Here is a 26288-nt window from a genome sequence, read left to right as displayed (position 1 = left end):
AATACGGTGGATGTTTTCCAAGCATGGATCAGCTTAGTTCTGAATCATGATACCGAGTAATTCCTGTAAGAGAGATGAAGCATGTAGTCCCTGATATGTATGCTTGGTCAGAGGTAAAAAAGTTTCACTCAGTCTTTTTTTTTTTTTTTTTTTAAGGCTTTTTACAGATCGTGTAGGGCAAACAGTCTTTCTATAGAGGAGGAAAAGACATTGCTGTAGCTGTTCCTCTGGTATCGTTGGCATCACTGGCATTTCTCCAGTCAGCATTCAAGTGCAATGGTATTCATTGAGTGTTATGTTTTTCAGAAGCAGAGCCTCTTGCTCTATTTCAGTTGGTGTTACAAAACATGAAGAGACAGTCTCTTTGAATAAATTTCCTTCTTCCAATCACTGACCCTTTTAAATGTATTTCTTTTTTTCATTTTGATTCATTTTCTGGCTACCATTCAAGGCATATTTGAACTAGTTAGCTAACCCTTCAGCAGGCTTAATGCTGTTGGTATTTCTGAGTTCTTAATACTCACGTTCATGTAGATGCTGCTAGAGAAGCTATATGTGCCCATCATGAGAAGCTTCACTGGCAGAAGGTAACCTGGTGTACTCCTCAGGGATGTGGTGCCTCTGTGTTGAGTACATCACCCTTGCCTTTAGCAGATGTTGCTTAGGGTTTATGTTTCTTAAGGGAATTGCCTTAATTCAGGCAGCAGGTAGGCTGATATTTACTAATTTCATCAAATTTCTGTACGTGTATATGCAGGATAGTGCTGACAAAAGGCTTCTGCTTTCAAAACTTAGTAGTTTTGTTACTTAAAATCAGTTTCAGTTGTCTGTAAGTCTATGCTGACTTACAGCTGCACAGATGCAAACTTTTTTTCACAACATGGCTCAACAGAGTTGAGATTTGTGGTTGCATCCAAGATACATCATGGGAATACAAGGTTGTACATCTATCCAGTTATGTTAAAGTGCCTGTGAACTTGGCTGGATGTCCTTGATCCTGCCACTAGCATGAGCGCAAGTGACTCACAGTGACTTGAATACCAGTCAAAATAATCTTAAAGAAAATTACCGGGTCTATATTGCAGTGCAAGCAGAAGAGTATGTGTGGTTTAACCCCACCCAGCAAGTAAGCCCCACACAGCTGCTTGCTCGCTCCCCCCACGGTGGGATGGGGAAGTGAATCAGAAGAGTAAAAGTGAGAAAACTCGTGGGTTGAGATAAAGATGGTTTTATAGGTGAAGCAAAAGCCATGCACGCAAGCAAAGCAAGACAAGGAATTCATTCACCACTTCCCACAGACAGGCAGGTGTTCAGCCATCTCCAGGAAAGCAGGGCTCCATCGCACGTAATGGTGATTTGGGAAGACCATCACTCCAAACATCTCTCCTTCCTCCTTCTTCCCCCAGCTTTATATGCTGAGCATGACATCATATGGTATGGAATATCCCTTTGGTCAGTTGGGGTCAACTATCCCAGCTGTGTCCCCTCCCAACTTCTTGTGCACCCCCAGACTACTTACTGGTGGGGTGGTGTGAGGAGCAGAAAAGGCCTTGGTTCTGTGTAAGCACTGCTCAGCAGTAAGGAAAACATCCCTGTGTCATCAACACTGTTTTCAGCACAAATCCAGAAACATAGCCCCATACTAGCTACTATGAAAAAAATTAACTCTATCCCAGCCAAAACCAGCACAGAGTGGCTGAAGATTATGCAGTTTTTCTGCTGATTAGTGGTGATGATTATGTAGCACTTAGCTAGCCCCTTACAACTTCTGAGCTGTCATTACACTCCCTGACAAACAGTCCCTCTCCATCCTTCCTGTAGGCCCTTTCAGGTACTGGTGAGCCACAATTAGATCTCCCCAGAGCCGCCTTTTCTCCAGACTGAACAACCCCAACTCTCTCAGCCTGTCCTCATAGGAGAGGTGCTCCAGCCCTCCCATCAGCTTCATGGCCCTCCTCTGGACTCTCTCCAACAGCTCCATGTCTCTCCTGTACTGGGGCCCCCAGAGCTGGACGCAGTACTCCAGGTGGGGTCTCACCAGAGCAGAGTAGAGGGGCAGGATCACCTCCCTCCACCTGCTGGTCACCCCTCTTCTGATGCAGCCCAGGACACGGTTGGCTTTCTGGGCTGCAAGCGCACACTGCCGGCTCATGTTGAGCTTCTCATCAATCAACACCCCCAAGTCCTTCTCCTCAGGGCTGCTTTCAATCCATTCCTCACCCAGCCTGTAGTTGTGCTTGGGATTGCCCTGACTGATGTGCAGGACCTTGCACTTGGCCTTGTTGAACTTCATGCGGTTCGCAGGGGCCCACCTCTCCAGCCTGTCAAGGTCCCTCTGGATGGCATCCCTTCCCTCCAGCGTGTTGACTGCACCACACAGCTTGGTGTCATGAAGCTTGAAGACTTTTATTATGTGTGGCAGACCTGGCAATGAAAAAAGATGTAACCAATATTATTTCAGTGTGCAATCGTCTAGTCAAACTGTAGCAAATCATAAATTGGATTTGTATGAAAAAGAATAAATGCCCAGATAATGGCATGGCACAGCTCCAAATCAAGTTATCCTGTGTATTTTTCTCATTTTCTATATGGAGCACAACATACTGCTTGTACATCGGTAAAAGTGTAGGATAATTTGACAATTGCTGATTTCAACCAAGTTGTGTCAGACACCTGCAAAGAATATGGGCCTTAATTTTATTCCTTTCAGGTATATGGAAAATATTTTCCGCGTCAGAATAGAAAATTGGGAATTCAGAAATTAGGTGGATGTTCTTCTATTCCAAATATTAGGTCTCATCTAGTTTCTTTGTTGCTTGATAGACCTGTCTTATTTAATGTCACAAAGACTTGTCAGGAGGAGGTGTGGGTAGGGAGGAGGGGATTTGTTTTAGTAAATGCCTCTTTATGACACTTTCTGAGGCAAGCAGTCACAGCTGGAGGCTTTTGGAAGTGCAAGTTTTTGTCCTAATTATGAGCTACTTTTTCTTTTAATAAAATGTATCTTGGTTTGTTAATCAGTATGTGATTGCTTTCATTTCCCTTTCATTTCTCAGGCAATACTATCCCCAGTGGGCTTTTTTTGCTGCTGGAAAGGATATCCTTGAGGTTCAATCCCTCCTCTAAGTGTCTGATTTTATTTAGGTAGTTAGGATAATTCAGTGTATACTGGAGGCAATTCTGTAAATTGAAATTGCAGATGGAAATGAGGTGGAACCCTGTTTTTCTCACACTCATCATATTGAGCACAGCTTAGTTTTCTTTCATTATTTTTTGAAGGCCAAAGACAGTAAATGGGACTCAAAAATAAATGCGGGGGGTTTTTTGTGTTTTGATGCTTTCAGGCTGTCAGGGAGCAGCAGGAGCAGCCTGCCCAACACGGAGGCAAGCTGGGACCCAGGGTGATAGCAAGGTAGGCAGGACAGGCACCTCAGGTACCCGAACAAGCAGAGCAGAGCGGGACCGGGGACAGCCATTGCGGTTGGGTGCCGTCTGGTGACCACCAGGCAAGTTGGCAGTGATGAGGCAAGTCCCACCTTGGCAAGACATGAGGTCCAGCATGGGCAGTGTCACGCAGGCCGGGCCCTGGGAGCCTTTTTGCAGCTCTTTCTCACAACTAAGCTGCTTCCCAGCGGTTTGAGCCTGGTTACAGCTGCCCAGTAGCAGAGCTGACCTGGGACACAGGCAGGTAAACTCCCAGGCATGGCGGGGGAAGAGGCTGCAGAGCCTGCTGCTGCATTTGGGACTCCGGCAAGGTAACCTCAAGCTGCCGTTTTTCAAACCGTTCCTCACAGTTACTGAAGATGGAATTAGCTTTTTTCCTTTTCCTTTTTTAGTTGCCTCTTATTATACCTTTCTCTCTTGATTCCAGTAGTTCAGGCTTTCAGTGGGGAAAAAAACCCTCATTTAGCCATCAACACAAATCTGAAGGTACATGGGCAATTTTCCTGCTACCTCCTCCAGCACATTGGGCTTCTACAGTCTGTGGCACCTCCTTGGCAGGCTGCACTAGTTATCCTCGTTTCTCAGGATAACCACAGTCCATGATTCACTATGATGGACTACATCCTAAATTGAGAACTGAACCAAAGTCCAAGGGCTTTATAAATAGATTGCATTATTTACATATTTCCAAAGGATGCTAAATAACTTTCTGGGACAGCACAGACTGTGACTAGGAAAGACTTCTTATTTTGCCAAACAGTCCCAATTTGTGGCAACAGCAATGTTCTTAAAGCGTTTACCTGGGAAGACCTTTTGTTTTCAGAGATAAGACCAACACAGCTATTTTCTGTCTACAGAACGTTTTTTACCTTTCGCGAGTTGTCTGCACAGCTTCCTAGGAGGCAGAAAAACAAAAACTTTCTGCTGAGAAAATTGAGGCAAAGTTGTCTTTGTTTATTTCAGAAATGCATGGTGGTTTGCGCGTACTGCTCCCACACGCACGGGCATGCACACACGTTTCTTGTCTTGTGTGTGCAAAAGGAGCATCGTTTACAACTACTAATTGTTCAGCCTTTTGCAGATGGGCACAGGTCTGCTGCACCTGAGGAACTGCCAACTGGAGGCTGCAAATCCCAGGTTAGCGCAGCACTAAGCCTCCTCCAGGCACCAGCCAGGTTTCCCAGCTGGGATGAGAGGTGCTGAGGGCTGCAACATGACTTGTGCTGGCCTGGGGTGTGAGTGGAGCAATCTCTGCCTGCAAAAGGCAGGCACGGTATCGCCTGGCTTCCTCGGGTTGCATCTTCAATTAGGGTAACCAGAAATGTGTGGCATGTGCATCTTCTGTATACAAGTGCTGCCCTGTGGTATTCCTTCAGTGTAACCTATTGAATCGCTTTCAGGCTCTTTGTAAATTATTCTAGAAGTGGTGGTTTTACTCATTCTCATACTTGCTGAGTGGATCGAGAGGAACATACCCAAATTACACTTGAAAAAATGTGTTTATAGCATTTCTTGCATATCAAAATATTTCAGATCGTGTAGCTCGATCGTACTATAATTTTAGTCTTCAGAACTAATAGCTCTTTTTTGCTGAGTGTGTTTTCTTCATCACATAAAAAGTGACCGTATACATACTCAAATAGCAAAATAAAGTTTGTGAATTCTTTTTTTTTTTTTTTCTTTCGTCTTTTTTTAATAGCAGTAACTCCCACGAACTGGTACAAGGCTTGGTACTGTGCAAGCATTTTTTCACTCTTAGAATGCTGCTACTGAAAAGCAGATATTGTGTAAAGTACCATCGATCACTGCCGCGGTTTTATACAGTTTGTCACCATTGTTCTTCGTATAGCATTGAGTCACATTTAGAACTATGGTACAGCTCACAAGTGTTCAGCAGCAAGGAAAAAAAAAAAAGTGTTGGGGTTCTTTTTACTTAAAAACACCCTTATTATTTATAATCTAATATTAATGATTTGTTAGTGTATAGCAAATATGTCTAATGTGGCCTAGTCTAGATGAGAACAGGTTTATTAGTATGTTTAGAAGTGTATAATGTGGTTTGTAATGATGGAGAGTGTGATGGAGTTTATAAAGACCTAGAATAGCTGAGGTTAGATGCTAAAATACTAAAGCAGAAATGTAAAAGGCTGTTCTGACAGCTGGTTAGCTCAGAGGCAGAAATGGACTTTTCTATGTCTAGATTAACAGCTTTGGGATTTCCTAATAATTTCCTGGATTTTTTTCTGACTAAGAGCATACTGTATCCCAGGTAAAATCGAACTGAAATACTAGATACACTGAAATACTAGATACATGTGTCTAGTTAAAGAGGTGAATTGTGTAAATTTTGGTAGTTTTTTATAGACACTGGTTTTCCCATGGTGCCACAGAGTTTGTTGTGCTCCCTGGATAAGTTGCTAGGACCCATTACCTTGGGCTTTTGCCAACTAAGAATCCTGAGTCTACTACAGGATCTGGATTTTTCCTGAGATTGTATTTATTTGCTCTAATATAGTATTGATTTAAACAAACTGTTTCCCTATGAATGTGCTTTAGTGATTCCACCAGGAATTTTGTTTTCAAGTGGTAGATTTTTCTGGCCGCATTGATGGGGATGCTAATTGACATTACCGTCTTTGCTGCTTACCACAGTAAATATGGTGGTAAGCACAATAAATGCTTTGCTCTAAGCTTGTCTCAATCTGTTGTAATGTGTATATATAAACTGGTCTCTGTACATTCATGGCTATAATATGCATTCTAGGTGGAGAAAGGTAGAACTAAGACTCTAAGAAATATTTCTTTAGAACAGTAGCTGAGCTGCACTTGAAGATTTAAAAGTATTGAAAGATGACCACCTCTGTGCTAAGTTCATCTCCTCTTTTTCCTTTCGTCTTCTTGCAGAAGAATATTGAGCAGATAGTGATTGCCTATGCTGTGTGTTGGAAATTAATCCATGGACCAAAGCTGCACTAAGTCTATGCACCACACTTTTGTCCGGTTTAGGCATGCTGTGAGACTTGGAGTTTGACTCCTTTGTATTATGCTGCCAGAGGGAAGCCACTGTGCTAAGCTTCAGGTAGTTGTCAGGATCTCTTCCAATGGAACTGCTTATTCCTCGTGCCTTAGAGAAGCTGTACAACTTTCAGTTGGCCTCAAGTGCGTGGCAAACAAGACTTTGAATTGATGCATTTGCTCTCTGTTGGGCAAACACCATGCAAATACATCTTTTAGAAATGTCAGATTTCATGCTGCACAGATGATACCAATGGCCCAAGCTACTTTGGAAATCTTGTAATTTTGCCCCCTCCTTCAACCAATGTAGAAATGTTTTGTTTTCCTTTCACGTACTACCTGTATAGATGAGCTGTTTGTAAAATGAAATGCAGAGAAACCTACTTGTAATTGTGACATGGAGGAGGCATCACTGTGTAATCCTTGTGTTAGCACAGCCATTTAAATTCCTCTGGGAAGGATGAGAAATGAGCCATTTCTTCTTCCAGTACAGAAAGGACAAACTTCCAAAAGTGGATCAATCTGGCACCCAGCAAGTGATGCTTAAGGTTGGGTACAAGAACTATGGGAAGACGGTGACCTGGCAGTGCTCTGTTAGCAGAGCTGCATAGAGGGTTGATAGGGTACTGTTGGAAAGCTGTTTGTGAAATAACTTTGAAAGCTCCTAGTTAACGTAGACAAATGCCAGTAATCCAGAGCAGCAGAAGGATTTGAGAAATGGCAAAAGCCCATGCAGTATTTCTTTTCAAAGTCCAAGATAATTTGGTCCAGAAGAAGCCTGCTAAAGCCTGCAGCGGTATGGCTGTGGAGGTGGACCTTGTGGGAGTGGGATAGGAGGCATGGCAGAGTGGTTGGGACAGCAGCTTTGATCCAGGAGTCTAGTGAAGAGGAGGTGGGAGGAAGGACTGACAACTGGTGGGGGGCCAGAGAGGGAGAGGGTGCTTGACGTGGGAGAGCAGCAGGAGGGTGTCACAAATTGGAAGTGCAAATACTGTCCTTTCCTTCAGGGCTGGAAGACTTAGATCCAGACAAGGTTGTAGATTCTGTGGTTTACCATGGAGTGTACGGTCTTTCCATGTGACTTCTTATAACATGTTTCTTCATTCCCTGCTAAATGCTGGCCATTGCTTGCAGGATAGACAGGCAAGGTGATAGGTATCTGCCTCTAAATGTCTGAGTTCACATTTCTTGTTAACCTCTTCATCATCACTCATCTCTTTCTTTCCAGTATCTTTCTTCCAAACATCTTATTTTCAGCTCTCTGTCAATATTTTATATTCTTTCTGTGGAATAATCTCTCTGCTGTAAGACCCTGTGCCAATTCAGTCAGTGCAGAGTGCTTTAGTCCTTTGTATTCATTGTTGTATTTGCTGGAACTTCCTGCTTGGTTTCAAGTATCCTTTATTCTGTTTTTAGGACTGCACTCAAGGCTATTATGAAGAAGATACTGCCTCCTGTAAGTGCTGTGATAAGTTCTGGAGATAAGGTTTCCTTCTAATGCGTCTTTTTTTGCCAGACAGGCAGACATTTTAATCAAATCTCGTATCAATTGTTCAGGCATATATTAGAGTTTCCTTCTGAAAAATATTTCTTTGGATATCAAATTTCTTCACTGAGGAAATCACTGAGAAGTCCTGAATAGTTTATCATTGCTGTATGATCCAAACTACCTCTAAAACTCTTGGGTTTTTAATTGCATAAATTATAAAAATACAAAGGCCTTGAAATCATTTTTGCTAATGTTTAACAAACTACCCACTGTTTATTGCACATATTACAATATTTTCATACCCTCCGCTCGTTCTGCCACAGCAATTACATGGCTCTGCTCCTAGGTCTCTGCTGACGTACTCTATTATGCAGCTTCCAGACAAAGCTGTTTTGACAAGCAAGACAGAGCATGGTGGCAAAAATCCTGTTCCCTCCCTTCACAGTAATCAGCAGGATGCATCGTCCTGGGGTGCTGTGTTCCATGTGCCAGGGCCTGCAGAGAGACTTTAAACCGCAAGACTGGCCAAACGCAGCCTCAGGAGTCTGTGCCTCAGCAGCATGCTCGTCATAAATGTGCTCAGGTGTGGGTGGTTTCTGTACATGGATTTGGATATGGCGTGTGGAGCTTGTCCTCTGAGTAACCTGGCTTTTGGGTTTTTCTTCAGAGTTCAGAGTGATTGTTTTGACTGTCACCCTCTAGAATCCCATATTGTTATATGAATACATTTAAAAATCTGTTCAGAGTAAGCATTGTCAGGCAGACAGAAACTAAAATCTGAAATGCTGAACATCCCTGAAGTGACACATCTGCCAAGCATTTACTGTGTTTTTAAAATTAGCAGTTAGCTGCTGATCTTTTAGGCAGAATTACTTTCTCACTGTCCAAACGAAAGGCAGAGCTGGAGTTGCAGATGAGTGCTACACAGCATCCATATTAGACAGGGATCTTCTCTCATTGCCAGCATCTTGAACTGGAGGCGAAGCTCATGATCTGGTCCTCCCTTTCCCCAAAGGGTACACAGATGCTCACGGCTTCCACCTCATGGATGCAGCTGTGGTGGTGTGGCTCTTGTACCCACAGAGGTGTGAGCTTCTTCCACTGCTAATGGGTTGAGCTGGAGGTGTGAGTGCCAACGTGGTCATTGCATTGCCCCAGAACCCGGAGGTACTCCCCTCTTCTGCCTCCTGGACACAGCTGGAGATATGGGTCAGAACACGGGCCTCTGCATCCTCACGGGGCGAGGAGGTGCTCTCACTGTTGGCGTTGTGGGCAGAGCGGGTGGGAGGTGGGGGTCGTGCCCTGGGCTTCTCCCTCCCACAGGGTATAGAGGTGCTTACATCTTCTAAGAGTAATCCATGAGTTTCTGAGCTGTGACAAACTGAGAGCAAATTCTGTGCAACTGGAAGAAACTCCTGCTCTCTTGCTCCTCTGACCTTTCACCACAGATGTAAGGTAAAAACCAATTCCAAAGTGAAGATAATGTCAGACCGATACAGTGGCTAACAGTTGTGGACTTGGTCTGTAGAGAACTGCAGAAAAAGCCCCTTTTTGGCTTTTTCTGAGTATTTTTTGTCAACTTCTGTAGAGCCAGATCTTCCATTTTGGTTTACATGTGCAAGAGTGCAACTCAATGGGAAACGGTCTATACTCTTATTTGTGCCTGGGTATTTCAGGTGTTTTTAGAAATATTAACAAATAAGTACTTTGTACTCCGAATGTGCCATTTATAGGACTGCAGTGTATCTTGGAATTTTCTGGAAAAAATTTTCTTCTAAAAACTACCAGAGTAACTCCCCTCACTGCGAATTCTGTAACGATGGTGACTCCCTGAGATCAAGAGGGCTGTATTCACTACTGTGAAGTGTTTTGTTGGGGTTAGATTTAGGTAGTTGGTCTCAGGAAAATTTAACACACACGAACAGTATTACTCTGTAGGACTAGACCACAGCTTATATAAATTAGGAGTTTGTAGCCTCATGCTGTAAGTAGTTTTCCTGTGGTCATAATCAAAGTGTGTTTCTTAAAGTTAGCATATTTTGTTAACTTATTACAACTGTATTTTATTATGCAGTTTATACTTCCTAAATAATAATCTGCCACTCAGACACTTAACCCCTGGTCAAGAAAAAACTAGCAATGCTATCAAGCCTTCTTTTGGAGAGGCTACATGATGGGTTTTAACAGAAAATATTCGACAGCTGTTTTTTTGTACTACTTATCATGCTCTGAGCAACTTCATTTGAACCAACTGGTTCAGTTACTGTCCTCATCTCACTTGCTTCACCAACATCTCTTTTTCTGCTGATTTTAAGGCCCTGTTTCTCTATGGAGTTATGAAAGAAATCTAACTGTAATATTGCATATTCAGTTGCACTGAATAGGTTATTTTTCAGAAAAACATAACTGAAACATAACTGATGTGGAAAATACAAAAGATAGTGGAAGTTGTGAAATCTGATGTAAGCGCTAGTCATTTTGTTGTGCTATTACTTTGAGAGGGGGTGAGATATGTACAGGTTTTTCAACCTAACAATTATTAAGGCTTAATGTGACTGTAGCAGAAAAGATGAATAATCAAGCAGTATTTATTTAATACTAATCAGTTGCACAATTTTTCCGGAAGACTGATGGATCAAACAGGTGATTTAATTTTTCATCTTAAGTACATGAAATTGCTTGTTACAAATCATGCCCCAGCTTACTTTGCTGTGGGGGGATCCTTTGTGAGATACTCCAGATTAAAGCAAACCTATATGTTTTAATAACACAAAGGAACACTTTTCTTTGAAACCAGTGGGTGGATAAAATTCTTTGGTTAAGTTCTTAAAAAACTCTCTGCGGGCTGTGTGGAGAACTGCCACATGCTTCTCATAGATTCCAAATTTCTGCCATAGCAAGTCCCACTGGTTTCAACCACAGGCTTTTTTGTTTTCTGTACTCTCCTTTGTAACCCTCAGCAAATGGAGGCAATGCCAGAAGTTCTGGAAAACAAGAGAGAGAGGCTGCAAGCCAGGCCTACACTGCTGCATTCCTCTGCAATGGTAGGCCACCGTGGGGGCTTCGTTTCAGCTCTTCGTTGTAAATCGGTGGCACGGGTAGCCAAGTGGCCAACTCTATGAAAACATGCAGAGCGCAAGGCACTTTGTGCAATCAAGTGGGTTGGTTTTAATTACAATCTTGAGATTAAAAACTGTTTTCCCACAGGGGATATTTTTGACTTTTTTGAATGCCTCTTTTTACTTGCATATTTCTTTACTTAGATATGCTCACAAGCATACAACACCTTCACACACCCGTGAGGCAAGTAACAAAGTCCTGTTTTCTTTTAGCTATGGATTGTGCCATGTATTCCCAAGTAGGTGGCTTTCTTTACATGTAGCTGGTCAATGCAGTTAGTTAAAGGCAGCAGCTGGCTCACTAGAAAACTTTGCTGCAAGACCTCGAAAGTTAGGAGTAGTATAATTTCCAACAAAGATGCATCACTGAATTGCAGAAATACATATAGAACTGGTACTATAAAACTCCATTAGAACAGAGGAAGAGGAAGAAATTAAGCTCAGTGCTGTGAGGCAATGTGTAACTTGAGCCCCCCAGCTAATTTCTTGGGTGTTGAATCTGGTGTGACTTTCAGAGTAAGTTTAAGAAAAAAAGGTCTGTTGTACTTCTGGTTTTAAGCTTCAGCATCATCTGTAACAGGAGAATGCATAGACTTGGCATGCAATTACTGCTACAGTTCCTATGGTTTGCAGCACATTGCTGACTGGCTTGCTTTGATCTCTTTGCTTTTGACATGGCCAGAATGAACAGCTATTTCAGCTGCTGCCACTACTCATTTTGCTACTTTAATCGAGCATCTGTGTCAAGGGCTAAGTTTCTTCAGTAAGAACAGAGAAGAAAGAGGATACTTAAAGACATAAATAATACAGGTTATACGAGATTGGAGAACGTATGACATTGTTTTTCCTCCATCGAGTCTAAAACCTGGTCCCCAGAGAGCAGCCCCTCGCAGGGGGTAACGGGACGTTAATGGATTTCAGCCCATGGTAATCCACACGTGCTCCCTGTTGGCATCCAGACTTTGGGCACAGACTACAACATTGGGTTATTACTGCATGGACTGCAAGAGTTTTCACATCTCTGATGTACAAATGTTAGGAGTTGTGTGTGCCTTGGTGAAAAGCCTGACGATACATAAGAGTTTTCCAGCAAAAGGACCCCTGGTGATGGTATATCAAAAATCTCTGACTCAGATAGTATTACTGCTTTTTACACAGTGATACTGTAAAACTTAGTTGCCTTCAGTGGAACAATAATGCCGAACACAAGCTGTTATGAATGTACAAGAGTATTTTTATTTTAGTTTCATAGAACCAACCCTCTCAAATTACAAAATTGTCAGCAAAACTAAAAATTATGTGCTGTTTGCTAATTCACGAGATAAGACTTAGGCAAGTTTCTTAGTGTGTCACCATTCCAGCTAGATGTCACATACCTGTGTGTTTTCATCTTGTCATTGATTGATTGTGTCATGGTTTTACCAGGTAAGTTGAAAAAGTCAGTATACTTACCTTACCAAAAAAACCACCACAGCAATAATTCCCCACAGCGCCAGTACCACCTGTTAGAGGGATCCCTCTTCCAAAGGCTGTTAAGGGACAGGTACAACTTTGTTAGCTTTCCTGCAGAGCGATGCTTAAAGGATGCTTTTATCATAGAATCATAGAATGGTTTGGGTTGGAAAGGACCTCAAAGATCATCTAGTTCCAACCCCCCCCTGCCATGGGCAGGGACACCCTCCACTAGACCACGTTGCCCAAAGCCTCATCCAACCTGGTCTTAAACACTTTCAGGGATGGGGCAGCCACAACCTCTCTGGGCAACCTGTTCCAGTGCCTCACCACCCTCACAGTAAAGAATTTCTTCCTTATATCTAATCTAAATCGACCCTCCTTCAGCTTAAACCCATTACCCCATGTCCTGTCACTACACTCCCTGACAAACAGTCCCTCACCATCTTTCCTGTAGGCCCCTTCAGGTACTGGTGAGCCGCAATTAGATCTCCCCGGAGCCGCCTTTTCTCCAGGCTGAACAACCCCAACTCTCTCAGCCTGTCCTCACAGGAGAGGTGCTCCAGCCCTCCCATCAGCTTCATGGCCTCCTCTGGACTCTCTCCAACAGCTCCATGTCTGTACTGGGGCCCCCAGAGCTGGACACAGTACTCCAGGTGGGGTCTCACCAGAGCGGAGCATGAAACCAGTACTCTTGTAACAAGCAATGGTTCACAGTTACATATTAATGCTTTGTCTGGGACAATTAAGTCTAGCAGAATTTAGGGGAAGGAAAAAAAAAATCAAGCTGTTTATTACCTTAACGAAATTTCAGAATTAATACTTATTTTTCATCACTCCTTAATCCAGCACTACTTTTATAGATGAAATAATTGTGTATTGATTTCTGTGTTGTGTTCATCATCTAGCTTTTAAGCATTGGGTCCCTGAAATGAAAGAGGCAAACTTAGGAAAGCAGATAAGACTTGTGATATTTGCTGTTAAAGGGTATCATTTACTGGTCATTTTGCATATAACTTTGTAGTTTGCCTCAGTATAAATATGACCCTGAAACAGTTGCTCCCATATTGAAAGAAGTGTATTTATTTTAACCAGATTCTGTGGGACCCATGCAAACTGGTACTGCCTGTACAAACAATGCATACACCAAGCCCAGTACTTAAAATCTAAAAGTCCTTTCTTGTCTCCCAAGCAGGGGGTTGATGATTTTGATTATTGTTATGCAGATCAACAGTGACTGTATGTAATAAAGAATGTTTCTGGCAGATCACCGCTTTCCTGTTGGCAACCTTCAGGACAAGCTACTTCACAAGTAGATTTTTTCAGCTCTACTTCCCAGACTTTGAGAATTATCTTTCATGCAGGGAAGTCCTGAAAATGGCACATCTCAGGATGGCGACCAGACCTGCTCTCTTGTGCACTGAGGGAACCAAGAAGAAACTGTCAGGTCAGCTTGGAAGAAGGTTTACTTATCCCAGTGTCAAAAGAAGAACAGCACTAGTGTTACAGACACCGTTGGCAGCCAGCAAGTTTTTCATTGACTAGCCCCTTGGAAAGACAGTTGCTAGTCATTTCAAGAGAGTTTTTACTGGGTGTCTTACCTACTAAAACAGCTACTTGTGAATTGATGCCAAAGTATGTCAAATGTTCAAGTTTTTGGTTTTTTTTTCCAGCAGATCTGGAATACATTTTAGGTTAGTATCAGAAATGAAGTGAGAGGAATTGCACTTATTTTTTCATACTGTAGTAATTAGTGTCTGAAAGAATTCTCATTCTCCTATGCAATTTGAATTTTTTTCCTTTACCATAGTTTTATGCTAAGTAGTACATATTCCTATTCTACCTGAGGGAATATAGTATCTATTTCCTTCGAAATATGAGCATAAATAATAGAGAGATACTGTCACTCCTTTGTCCTGCTAAACCTGCAAAGAGAGGTATTTTCATAATAGGATGCGAACTGGCACTTCCATTCTCTTCCTCAGACCCTTTCTGTGTTTCCGTGTGAGCTCTGCTCTGCGGCAAGGCCAAGCTCTGTTTCCCTGATGGCCGTTGCTCAGCGGTAGTGGGGCAGATGATGGTCTTTCATGATTCTGAAAGCAACTGTGCCAAGACTTAGGTATTAGCGAAGGTCTAGCAATTAATAGATCCTATTTGACCTATTGGTTTTCAGTAACAGGTATTTATGAGTTTATACTGGGCCAGGTGGGGTTTTCCACTTTTAACTGTTTTTTTAGTACTAAGGTTTATTGTAAGGAAGATTGTGCCACAACAGCCCCCTTATTCACTGCTTCATCAGATCAGTGTAGAAGCATATTTGACTCATCAACGGAATGGAAACATTGTCGCAACCTTTTGTTATTGTCTGGTAAGAGCCTCATGTGCTCTATGATGTCTAATGTATGCAGTGAGGGAGGAAAGTCAAAGGAGAGCATGTTAAGCTGAGCAGATAGCTTCTCATTTTTGTGGAGGTTTGGTCTACAGCTTGATTAGCCCGTAGGAAAAGCTGAGTTTCTTGTGCAGAAAAATATTCTTTCTTCAGTTACTTTGAAGCTATAGACAAAATTTGCCTTTGGGTGGAATTTTGTTCCCTAAAAGTGATAAGCTTTGGCAAGGAGAGAGGGAGAAGAGCGAGCTGTAATGGAAGCAGTCTCTTGGCTAACTGCAGTAGGAGTGTTAAACTCATGCAAAGCTGTCTTATAAGACACACTGGTATTTCTCTCTGCATTCATTCTGCTAGCAAAAGGGAAAAATGTTTGTGTAAAGGCTAAACGCACCAGCAGATCGGTTCTAGTCGTGTTCAGAGCTATGACCAACTGTTTGTTTCGCAATGATGCTCCATGCCATCTATTCCAAACAGAAATATTTGTTCAAAATTGATTTCCAACAGTTTGACAAGCATCAGACAAACCCAGTAATTAGATCTGTGAAGTGAAATGGCATATTGCCTTCTAACCATATTAGTGAAGTTAGGCTCAGAGCCATTTTTTTGTCTGCAGTGTCTTAGCATGATGAGGATAAATTAAGTTTTGCAGTTCAGATTTAACAATGCAGACATAATTCTTTCCTCCCTCTCCCCGAATACTTATATAGTGAAGCCTAATGGCTGTAGGCACTCCGCTGTGCTGTGAGCTGCGCTGCAGTAAATGTCCGAACCAGGAGCTGGATTGTCCCTTTCACTGGTGCTCAAGGGAGACGGCAGAACCGCCTCAAGCGTTTTTCATCGGATAACTCTTGTATTTTTTGAAGCCACTCAGCAAACGTCCAGGAGATCCGTAGCCTCGTTCGCTGAACTTTTCTCTGCACCAGTTTACTGGTTTGCACCCATTCTCTCATTCCCTTTTCTCCTTTTAGTCTGATGGACGGGTGCTCCCCACTGCACGCTGAGCTGTGCAGCACTCCTCGGTGCCATCTCCAGCTCTGGCTGGAACCCAGGACTGGCCTTGGTGTTCCTGACAGATGACCTGCACCGGTCTGCAGGACAAACAGGTTTTGCTGCACTTGCCTTTGATACTTGATACAGCTGAGCACCAAATAGCTGGATTATTTTTCCAAGGAAATCGTGTTAAATTGGCCTGATTTTTACTTGATCCTGGCTTTTGTAGTGGATCACAGTATGTAATTACTGCTGCATTTTTAGACTCCTCATTTATATGCACACCCAAAGCTCCCTTGTCCCATCTACTCAAAACATTAGCAAGGTGTGTGATAGTGCAGGACAAATGAAGTGTGTGACTTCACAACAGTATCCAAAGCCAGAGTTGAATTTGGGCTCCCAGCAGTACCTTATGCTATACTTCCTCCAAAAAAATTCCTTAAGGTCCTTTTCTAGAGAACTTGACTGCATAAAAAGGAAAGGCAAAGCATTGGGAAACAGTTATCTTAACGCAGAGTTGGAATCCAGACATCCTCAACTGCAGCTCATGTGTAGTGACAATGTGATGTACTTTTTTTGTCATTTTCATTCTTTCAAATGTCCTGATATTACCACAAACGTTCACGTGTTCCGGAAGAGTGGTTTTCAGCCTCTTAAATAATGCAAGGCAAACTAATACTAATATGTTGCACATAGGCCTTACTACTGCAGCTTAGTGAAGATCTTGAAATCTTAGATGTCACAAAGCTGAGTATTTTTTTGGGTGTAACCTTCTGTTGTTCAAGTGACTAAAACCAGGTAACTCAGTGCCAAATTCCAGAGGTTTTACTTAATGTTTTAGTATGAGCATTTCAATAAATGTACTGACATACAGTTGACTCAGGATTGAGAACTTTACTGCATTATATTTAACTGTCCAGTTGTTGTCTTATAGAAGAAATGGGACCAAAAAAAGTAGAGAAGGGAAAATACACATTATATTTCATATACTGAAGAGTACTGCTTTATAAATATACATGGCTTAAGCTAAAATGAAAAATTGTTTCAAAAGGTCCCTAAAGTGAGAGAATTTTCATCTTCATACCCTGAGAAAAGAAGGCCAAGAAAAAGGAAATTTGTAATCAGTCACAGCAATCTGTAGTTACTATAAAAAATACTAAATTTTTGGTGTTATAAATTTAATGTCCTTTCCGGTGTTTGTAATAAGTAAATAATACTTAATATTTCATACAAATATTTAAGCTGCTGTTATGCATTGTTACAATCAATATTTGCAATATGCCGTGACTGTTATACTAAGCCTGTCTTGAGAAGCCAAAGTAGGGGAATATGCTTCAGCTTTTACCAGCTTCATTTTCCTCACTTATTTTACAGCATTTGTAGAGGGAGTGGCAATAAGAATGTGAGAGGAATTGCAAGTATCTGCAAGAAAGCAAGACTGGAAAGGGGTGGGAGGAGATGAAAAACTTAAAATCTTTTTTTTTTCTTTTCTTTAAGTTTAACACATTAAAACTAGCTTAACAACATCTTTCTAGGTTGTCTTCTGTATGGAAGAAGCCTACAGATTTCTGTATACACAAGGAGGGACTGTCACAGAGCAGCTTTACCAAGTGACCCATAAGAAGGATATTTGTATCCAAGGACTCTCCATCAGAGATTGTACTTTGCATAAAACAGGGTTCCGTGGTCTTGGCAGTAGCTGTAGATTGAACTGTGGGGCTGAGAGGTCTCAGCTAATTAGAGGCTTCTGTAAAAGAGTTATTTTGCTTCTCAAGAAATGGGATAAACTGTTAATGTCACATTGAGCATCAAGGCACAGTGGTTTTGAAAATACTTTTATGTGGCCCAACTCCTATTAAAGGCAGTGGAGGGCTGGGTTTAATATAGTTCCGTTGAAAGCACCTTTGGAATTTCTATTTTGTTTCATTGACAGACTCTTCAGAATTTTTGGTCCATCTATATTGGTTTATTTTGGGAGTCGCTGTGTACACAGGGAACAAATGGCTTTGTCCACTCTGACCAACATGCACAGGGGAAATTGTGCCAGCAGCAGGCTCCAAGGCTGCATAGAGCGAGGGGAAGTGGAAAGGTGGCGTTGTCTTTGGGAGTGGGCCTCGGCCACGGCTGGAGTGCCAAATCCCTGCTTGGTGTCTGGCTTCCTCCTGCTGCTTTTGGGTTAGGGCGAGGAGCTCCTGCTCTCACTTGCGCAGCTTTCAATGACTTTATTCACTTACATGCCAATAGAGGACACTTTAATAGCCTTCTGGTAATGCCTATGGCAATGCATTCTGCTGTACTTACTCTTTAACCCACTCTACAAGGGTTTAAAAGAAGAAGAAGAAAAAAAAAAAAAAAAAGCCCGAAGACTTCTTCCTCCCTGGGCAGCTTTCTCTTGTACAAGGGATATGGTATAGGAAGGGTACTCTATTTTAACAAGAGAGCTTCATCATGCAGGGAGAAACAAAAAAAACCCACTCAAACAAAAAAGAATATCAGTATCGTAGGCACAGCATTTATAATGGGTTTTAATAGAAGTCTAAATATTTGTTTCTAAATGAACGAATAAGCATATGTTTACATGCACCATTAATTCTGGATATCCTTAAGACATTATTAAAGGGATTTGTCTCTCCAAATGTACTTGAAGACTTTGATTAGTTAGCTCAACTATTAACAGTATCTCTTTGCTATGTATTTTTAAATATTAGAGAAGACTTAAGCATGCAGAAAATCTAGAGGAACACTTAATGTCTGCTTTCATTACTGAAATAAAGCATACAGAAAGATTTATACTTTATAGCTCACTGCGTATGCATCGGGAGAAGCTACTTCTGTGGCACAAATACCCTTCTTTGTTGCTTACCAATACCCGTATTCAGTGACACAAAGAACAACTGTTGAAAAAAATATTAGTATGCAGATGCCCTGGTGTTTTGTTAATGCATTTAATTAAATACAATAGCTCTTTTGTTTGTTTTGCTTTTTCTGTCCTTGAAAGGATTTGTATTATGGTATAGAATCTAGGCTTTAGAGTTGCTATTTAAAATGTTTTGCAGTTTTAGAATGTGTCTTATATCCATGTTAGTTACTTTCTCTTTTCTTTGATTAAGAATATAATTTGGGGACTTTAACAGTTTCTAATAAGTTTGAAAGTATCTTTTCAGAAAAACCCAAATCCCAAAGTTACCAGCAAATATTGTCCTTTTCCCCACTGATGAGGTCTACAGGGACAATTAGCGTTGGTTAAATAATTGTATTCCTGAGAAATACTTTCAGGTGTTTTAACCAAATAAAATTTTCTTGAAGTTCCCCAACATTTTCTAGGTAGTTTTCACAGAAGAAAAAATAAGTTGCAAAGCAAAACTGCACATTGTATTTTTATATGAAAAGCTGGAGCAGACTGATTACAACAAATTGTAACCTAAGTACCAGTATCTATTTGCAGAAGCCATCATTACTGTCTTGTGTCGTTATCCATAATATTATTTCAGAATTATTCTTAGCCTGAGAAAAGGTTTCTTTAGTGCCCTGTGGGTGGGCGAAATCATGTGAAATGACTGTGTCAAGTCAAAAATTGCTCTGGTGAATCAGCAAAGTACTTGAGCCCAGAGTACTTTGAAAACCTAACAGTATTTGCTAGATCCTATCCCTCCCATGGCAACAAGGACCAAACCAAATGGGGGTTTAATGAGGTAATTAGAAGACCCTAAAGGTAATATATGACAAACTGTAACTTATTTCTGAAATTTTGAGCCCCGTTAACCCAAAAAACATTTCTGACACCGAGTGGGTGTGTGGGAGGTGTCTGCTCGGAGGTTGCTTCTCAAACAATGACCTACTAATACTCTTTTGGTGTTCCTTGGAGGCAAGACATTCCTCAGTGGGTGTGGTTTCCTTTAGAACAGTAGGAATAATGGTATAGACTATAGAAACCTTCATGAATCTTTTTGTCACTGATAGAAGGAGGTACTACGGATTAAGGGTTAAGTGTGCTGCGGCTGATTCTTCTCAGGTATTTTACTGCGTGCATCGGAGCACAACTGCAGAGAAGGCAGCAGACATTTCACTTACACCACGGAGGTCTGTCTCCGTGCCTTTCTTACCAAAGCTCATCAGTTTCTGATAATGGTTTTTGTCACTTTTCACAAGCACTAAATGCAAACCAGACAGTTTTGCTCTAGGCCTTCGGCGTCAGCGCTGGGACATCGTGCGCTGAGTGCCAGGATCATACATGGAGAAAAACTGTCGTGGGAGACGAAGCAGAAATTGCAGTTTAGTGTTCTCTGCTTTTTTGGAGTAAGGACAATTTAAATAGTAAAAAACCTCTCCTCATTACAAAACCTTCAGGTACAAAAGCTCTGACATCGGGAAGAGGGAATGTGCACTTGAGAAGGCATAGTCCTGCAATGGTGCTTTATTTATTTATTTATGTATTTATTTATTTGGCCTGTTTTGGAGAAAAAGGCCCATTTTAGAGTTGCAGTCCTCAATGGAAAGTATGGGAATTCTGATCGTTCACTGAAAGCCTCCTCATTAGTAAGCCTTCCACATAAATAAAGTTAGTTTCAGTTGTGTCGAACAACCTATTGATCTATTTCCAAATGCGTTTAATTAAAAAAATAAACCACTTAGAACTACTGCAAATTTTGTGTGAGAACATCATCCCGGTTTCGGTTCCAAGATAGCTTAATGTTCTTAAAGGCTGGTAGAGAACATAGTTTCATTACAACTGCACATATTACGGTTTTGTATGAAATGAGCATCTCAAGGCAAGGGAAAGAAAGCAGCATTGTTCCAGGGCTGTTTTTCACAGGCCCGTATTCATATCTCATCCTTGTTGTTTGCAGGAGAGGCAGATGTGAACCAGAACAATGGGACCTCCACGAAGAGCCCAGCGGTGACAGACTCCAAAGGCACAGCAGACCCGAAGAATGCCTGGCCCCAGGCCAACCCAGCTGACACGACTGGTCGCCCCCACTTGATCCGCCTCTTTTCCCGAGATGCCCCAGGAAGAGAAGACAACACCTTCAAAGATCGGCCCTCAGAGTCAGACGAGCTACAGACCATCCAAGAGGACAGTGCAGCAGCTTCAGAGAATTCGGATTTGATGGCTTCACAAAAACGCTCCTCTTTCCGGCACGGATCAAAAATGGCATCTGCGAGCACTACAGACCATGCTAGACATGGATCTCCAAGGCACAGAGACTCGGGTCTACTTGACTCGCTGGGCAGATTCTTTGGAGGTGAAAGACACGTTCCCCGGCGGGGCTCGGGCAAGGTGAGCTCTGAGGAATAGAGAACTGCACAACTACAGCAAAATAAAGTACAATTATATAGGAAGGGTGGGACTAAAAGGAAGGTGTAACTGCTATAATGCAAGAGTTGACTTAGCCAGCAAGACGGTACTTGCAGATGTGTAATTTAATGCTTGGCTTTAAACGTAAAACAACAACCAAAAAAAAAGCATAGATCTGGAAAACGAGAGGAGCTATTCTAGGTAATACCAAGGAGTATTAGAAATTCAAGTGGCTCTAGAAACATTACTGAGGGGGATTTTTATCAACATTTCATGTGGTGCATTGTGTGCATTTGTATGCTGTGCCATTTAGAGAAACTTCAGTCTACTTTTGTGTGGTGTTGTTAAATATTTGCAAAAAGGAGCTGGATGAGAGCACTAAATGCAAGACAATCTCTAGGTAGTGCGGCACTGAGGGGCAGACTTGGAAACAGATGTTAGAAAAAGAACTGCGGCCAGATTCTCAGCCTGTTTGCGCAAGAGCCTGTTTTAAGGTCAATTGATAGCATTGCCGAGGAGATGGCTTGACAGCTATTACCCTGAATCCCAGGTGTATAAGATAGTCCAGCTGCTTTATTCTGGCAAGAAGTGAAGATTTATATTCCAAGCATTTCATATGAGAAATTGTGTAACAAGCCATTTCTTCACTATGAATTGAAAAACAAGGTCTTGATGAAAGGATATTACTTGGATTCTTTCCTTTTCCAGGATTAACCTGCCTCCTCTGCTAAGTTATGCAGGTGGCACGTTAGTTCAGTATGGTGGCAAAGCTGAAGGTATTTTCACTGCACCCTTTGCCATGCAAATGCTGAGTCTTGTGTTTGTGTGTTCACGCACTACATAAGCATTTGAATGGAAGTACTGTAGGGCTGTTTAACCTTTGTTTTAGCCGAATATATTGCTTTATGTAGTTGCTCAAGTTGTGCGTTGTAAAAAGCAGTGCTCGGAGTTGCTGGCTGGGCCCAAATTTTTCAGTAACCTTTGATGACTTTGGCTGTCTGTTTAACAGTTCTAACCTGTCCGAGATGGGTTAGCACGTGCACCTTTCTCAAGTTGGTGATCTCACAGGGTTGCACCGGGACATTGTACATACTACCCTGTGGTTTAAAACTGGTTTGTGAGGATATGACAGCTGCAGGCTGTCACAGCTCCGCGCGTGGAGCCACAACGTGTAGTAGTCCTTCTCTGAAGAGTTCTTGTAATGTATAGACCACTGGATGAAAAATACTCTAGAAACTTAAAACCAGAAGCTTCTCACACTTGGTAGCCAGTACTAAGCAAGCTGTGTATTTTGGTCTTTTTGTTTCTCACATTTACAAAGTGGGGACTATAATGCTGATGACAAAGATTTAGCAATTACACAGTTGTTTCTGTAGGTATGTGATGTTCGTACATCCAACAAGCAGTTGCTGTGAGAATGAAAAAAAAAAAAACCCCACCAAAACAGCACTTTTCTGACTCTTACTGCAAATATCAGAGACTCTTCCCAACACTGCTGTTCTCTGGAACCTGTTTGGCTAGCTCAACTCTTGCTGGTTTATTCATGTATACTGTGTTAGTCGATGAAAAATAGCACGTGAAATGCTCTCTGTACACCAAGGAAACAATACCAAAAACTTAGATTCTGCATACAGAATATACAGAGGTATGTACATTCTTGCTTAGCAATAAAACAAACCAACCAACTCACTTTTTAGTAGTGATGACTAAAAAAACGGCTGCAAGTTGTACTGATTCTGTATTCTGTCCTTTGGCGTGAACACGATCGCTACGATTCTCTACAGATCTCTACGTAATTATGTATGAGAGGACAGCATACCATCTGTCTTCTCTCTGTTGCCGTTTGGTAGTTGCTATTTTAAGGCATTTAAATGTCTGCAAAACAGTACAGAATTATGGACAATTCTAACATTTTTTTTACCTAGCAGAAGTAATGTTTTGGGTTGTGGTTTTTTTTAAGAAGAACTACGTACAATGTTACAGAGTCCTGACTTTCAGAACTCAGCTGGAAGCACAGAGAAGTTTTACTATCTTGGCAAAAAAAGTCACATTAGGACTTCCAGTGCCAAAGCATCTCTAGCACTATTTCATGCAGTGATGCTATTGATGCATGAAAACGTGTCCTAGGAAGCTGTGTCCGTAGGAGGGTTTCAGTGCGGAAAATGCTGAGCAAGTGCCACAGACATTTGTTTCAACTATTATTTATTTAGCCTTTGAATCAATGCCTTTCAGTTTCTTGTATCAAGGCAGGCTTGTGGTGCCGTTTATTTATACATGTGTATACAGAGGAAATCTAGATTCTAGTCTTACTTGTGCTTAAAACCTAAATAGTTGTCACTTGCTGAATTTTGTGGAGTGTCAGAGTACCGATAGATGCTGTAGGTGTTCATGGAAGAGCTGAAAGATGAATCAAGTCCCTTGGCAGTTTTCCAGACTCCACTAAGTAAACAGGTCTTTGGTAAATAAGATCCCATGAAAAGCACCTTAAAGGATGAATTTCAAAGGCTTGAAATTGAAAAGTTCCTGGGGCTGCACTGTGTATTTGCTTGTACTTGTTTCTGATTAATTGTTGAAGCATTTCAAAGCAATTCTGCAGCTGCCTCTCTTGCAACCTTCCTTTTTCAGCCAGCCCATGCGCCAGTGGGAGCCTGTATCTCCACTACCCACACCAGCCAGCACCGGAATGCAAAGACAACACTCGCTCTTTGTGCAGATTTAGGGCTGACATTCAAGCAAAACACATTATAAATTCTTTGTGGAGGCATTTTCATCTTGCAGCCATAGCTGAAAAGTACAGTAATGAATAATATTCACTATTGTGTACGGAAAGGTGGGGTAGGAACAAAGCAGGGACTGTTTCGTGGCCTCCTTTTCTCCCGTGGAACAGGTTCTCCCTTACCCTGGAATTCTGAAGTTAAATTAAAAGTGTGTGGGAGTCCTATGGGAGTAAATAAAAATAGAAATACTGGAATGTACAGAAATACTCCTTCTCCTCTGAGGGGCAGCAAATGCATTTGCCATTGTTCCCTCTGCCCCACCAAGATTTTAGATAACTGAAACTCAATCAAAAACAGCTTGAATTTTGTACTTTTAAGAATTTTTTAAGGTAGAATATTCCAAACAAAACTCTTATTGTGCACAGCCTTGTATTGTCTTAAAGAAGATTTTAAAAGGGTGCAGACATTTTAAAAAGCATGCAAGACAGTAGTGTAACTATAAATCATGTCCTTTCTAATCTTTATAGGATATTTATCTAAACATTTGTAAAGCATATAAGCAAGTTCGTTAAAATGATCAAATCATTCTTGTGCCTCCGAGGTAGCAGCCTGTATTCAAAGTCAATATGTACTGAGTGCTATTGTGTTTCTTTTACGCAATTGTTTACGCTTTTGTAATTCTTCTGTTTGTAATTTTTTATTTTTTTTTTAACCTACTAAAGTTTGGATTGTGAAACAAGAACTTTTCTGTTCTGGTTTAACATTATGCATTAACATACTAAACTTTAAATCATGTTTGTGATGCACACGCAACAGACCAAAATATTGTGAATGACAGTAAATAATAGGCCGAGGCTGGACTCGGTGAAAGATTAAATCCATTTTTCTCTTAGCTTTTGCTTCAGTTGTGTACGCAATCTTGTAATGTTCTCCTGTTGCCGGAATGAAGCCTTGCTCCTGTATTTCTTTCCCAAGATTTCCCAAGTGTGTGAGTGCAGGAGTGTGGATGGCAGTGACGGGCCTTCCCCTTCCTGCAGACAGGTACAAGGTATGAAGAGAATTGGGCTGAAGGTCTTCTCAAGTTGAGCAGAACCAGGGTTTAGGATCAGCAGTTCCCGACCCACCCCGGAGTTAAGCAGGCGCTTAACTTCTAGTCAGGACCTACAAACAGGGTTGCGATAAACACGCACAGGCAAAAAGTTTAGGAACCCTGGTATTAACTAATGACAGGGATGGATATATCCGTCAGAATATCCAGCCATCTTTTTTCTTTTTGCACTTGAACTCTATTCACATGTCTTGTGCGAGCTTTAATGTATACTATAGCACTATGAAGACTTTGAAAAAGTAGTTAAATCAATGCCAGTCTGACTAGTATATGATGTGATTAAAGTAGATACTTACTGTGATTTTTTTTTTTTATTTCCAAGTCTTTCATTTTCAGGGAGTGGTATTGCTCGTGATGATACACTGTTTTGTTAAAACTGCTGTGCAAGCAATATGCTTGTAAAAAATTTTTTTATATAGTTTATGGTGGTTGTAACAATAATTTTGTTTTAATCTTTTGCTTTATATGTGCTTTATGTATTCATTAAAACGTTTACATGACAAAACTGGTGTACTAATGATTTGTTTTAAAAACGTTAATCCATTAACAGAAGTTGCAGCAAACTACTTCATAGTATGTGGTGGGGTTTCAGATCATTAGAAGAGGCTGTATGACTTTCACAAAATTCAGTTCAAACAGTGTATTTGATGGAAACTAATAAAGCTTGCCTTCCCTAAGGAAATGATGAGGTTTTAACTAACTGAAGTTGCTAAATCCGGTGTTCTTGCTTTAGGATAATGGGAACTGAATCTGGCCTCTCTTTTTTGTAGCAGGTGGTAGTGAATGATGAGCGACCTAAAAATGAATTTGCGTATCAGAATTGCCAATTTGATTAAAGCTCACTTCACTTGTAGGCTATGCTGCCTCGGAGAGCAAGCACTAACTTTTGGTAAAGTATTAATGATGCTCCGTGCCAAGACTAACTGCAGATGCACGAAAAAGTTTATTCAGAAATGGGACGAAGCAGTTGGGGCTCGCTGATCGGCATTGGAAGTTGGAGAGAAAAATCAAGCTGGGGGGGGTAGGAAAAGCCTATGCGCTTTGCTGCTTTTACTATCGTTTATATGGTCTCTTTTTGCCTCTTACATTGAGAAATGTATTTAGTGACATGTTCGGGCTAAAATACTAATTAATCAACTGAAGCATTTTAAAGAGGGAGCTAACAGGGCGCTCTGAAGAAGGGCTCCGAGGATTCTTCCGAGCGCTTGCTGAAGGCGCAGCCTCGCTGCCTGGCTTTGCCTGGGCCTCAGCCTCACGGCAGCGCTGAGCCAC

At 41.5% G+C, this 26288-nt stretch overlaps 1 protein-coding gene across 5 annotated transcripts in view; it reads left to right on the top strand.

The window, feature by feature from the left end:
• Positions 1-26288, top strand: part of MBP (myelin basic protein) — a 124201-nt gene that overhangs the window by 82410 nt on the left and 15503 nt on the right. For all 5 annotated transcript variants that reach the window (XM_075744570.1, XM_075744573.1, XM_075744569.1 and 2 more), the window contains exon 4: positions 20743-21173. In XM_075744570.1, the coding sequence (XP_075600685.1) occupies positions 20743-21173 (431 nt within the window). The remainder of the gene's footprint in view (positions 1-20742; positions 21174-26288) is intronic.

The sequence above is a fragment of the Balearica regulorum genome, chromosome 2 (assembly GCF_011004875.1).
Source record: "Balearica regulorum gibbericeps isolate bBalReg1 chromosome 2, bBalReg1.pri, whole genome shotgun sequence".
NCBI classification, from domain to species: Eukaryota; Metazoa; Chordata; class Aves; order Gruiformes; family Gruidae; genus Balearica; species Balearica regulorum.
The sequence above is the reverse complement of the archived record's forward strand: the minus strand, read 5'-3'. Positions and strand labels throughout refer to the sequence as shown.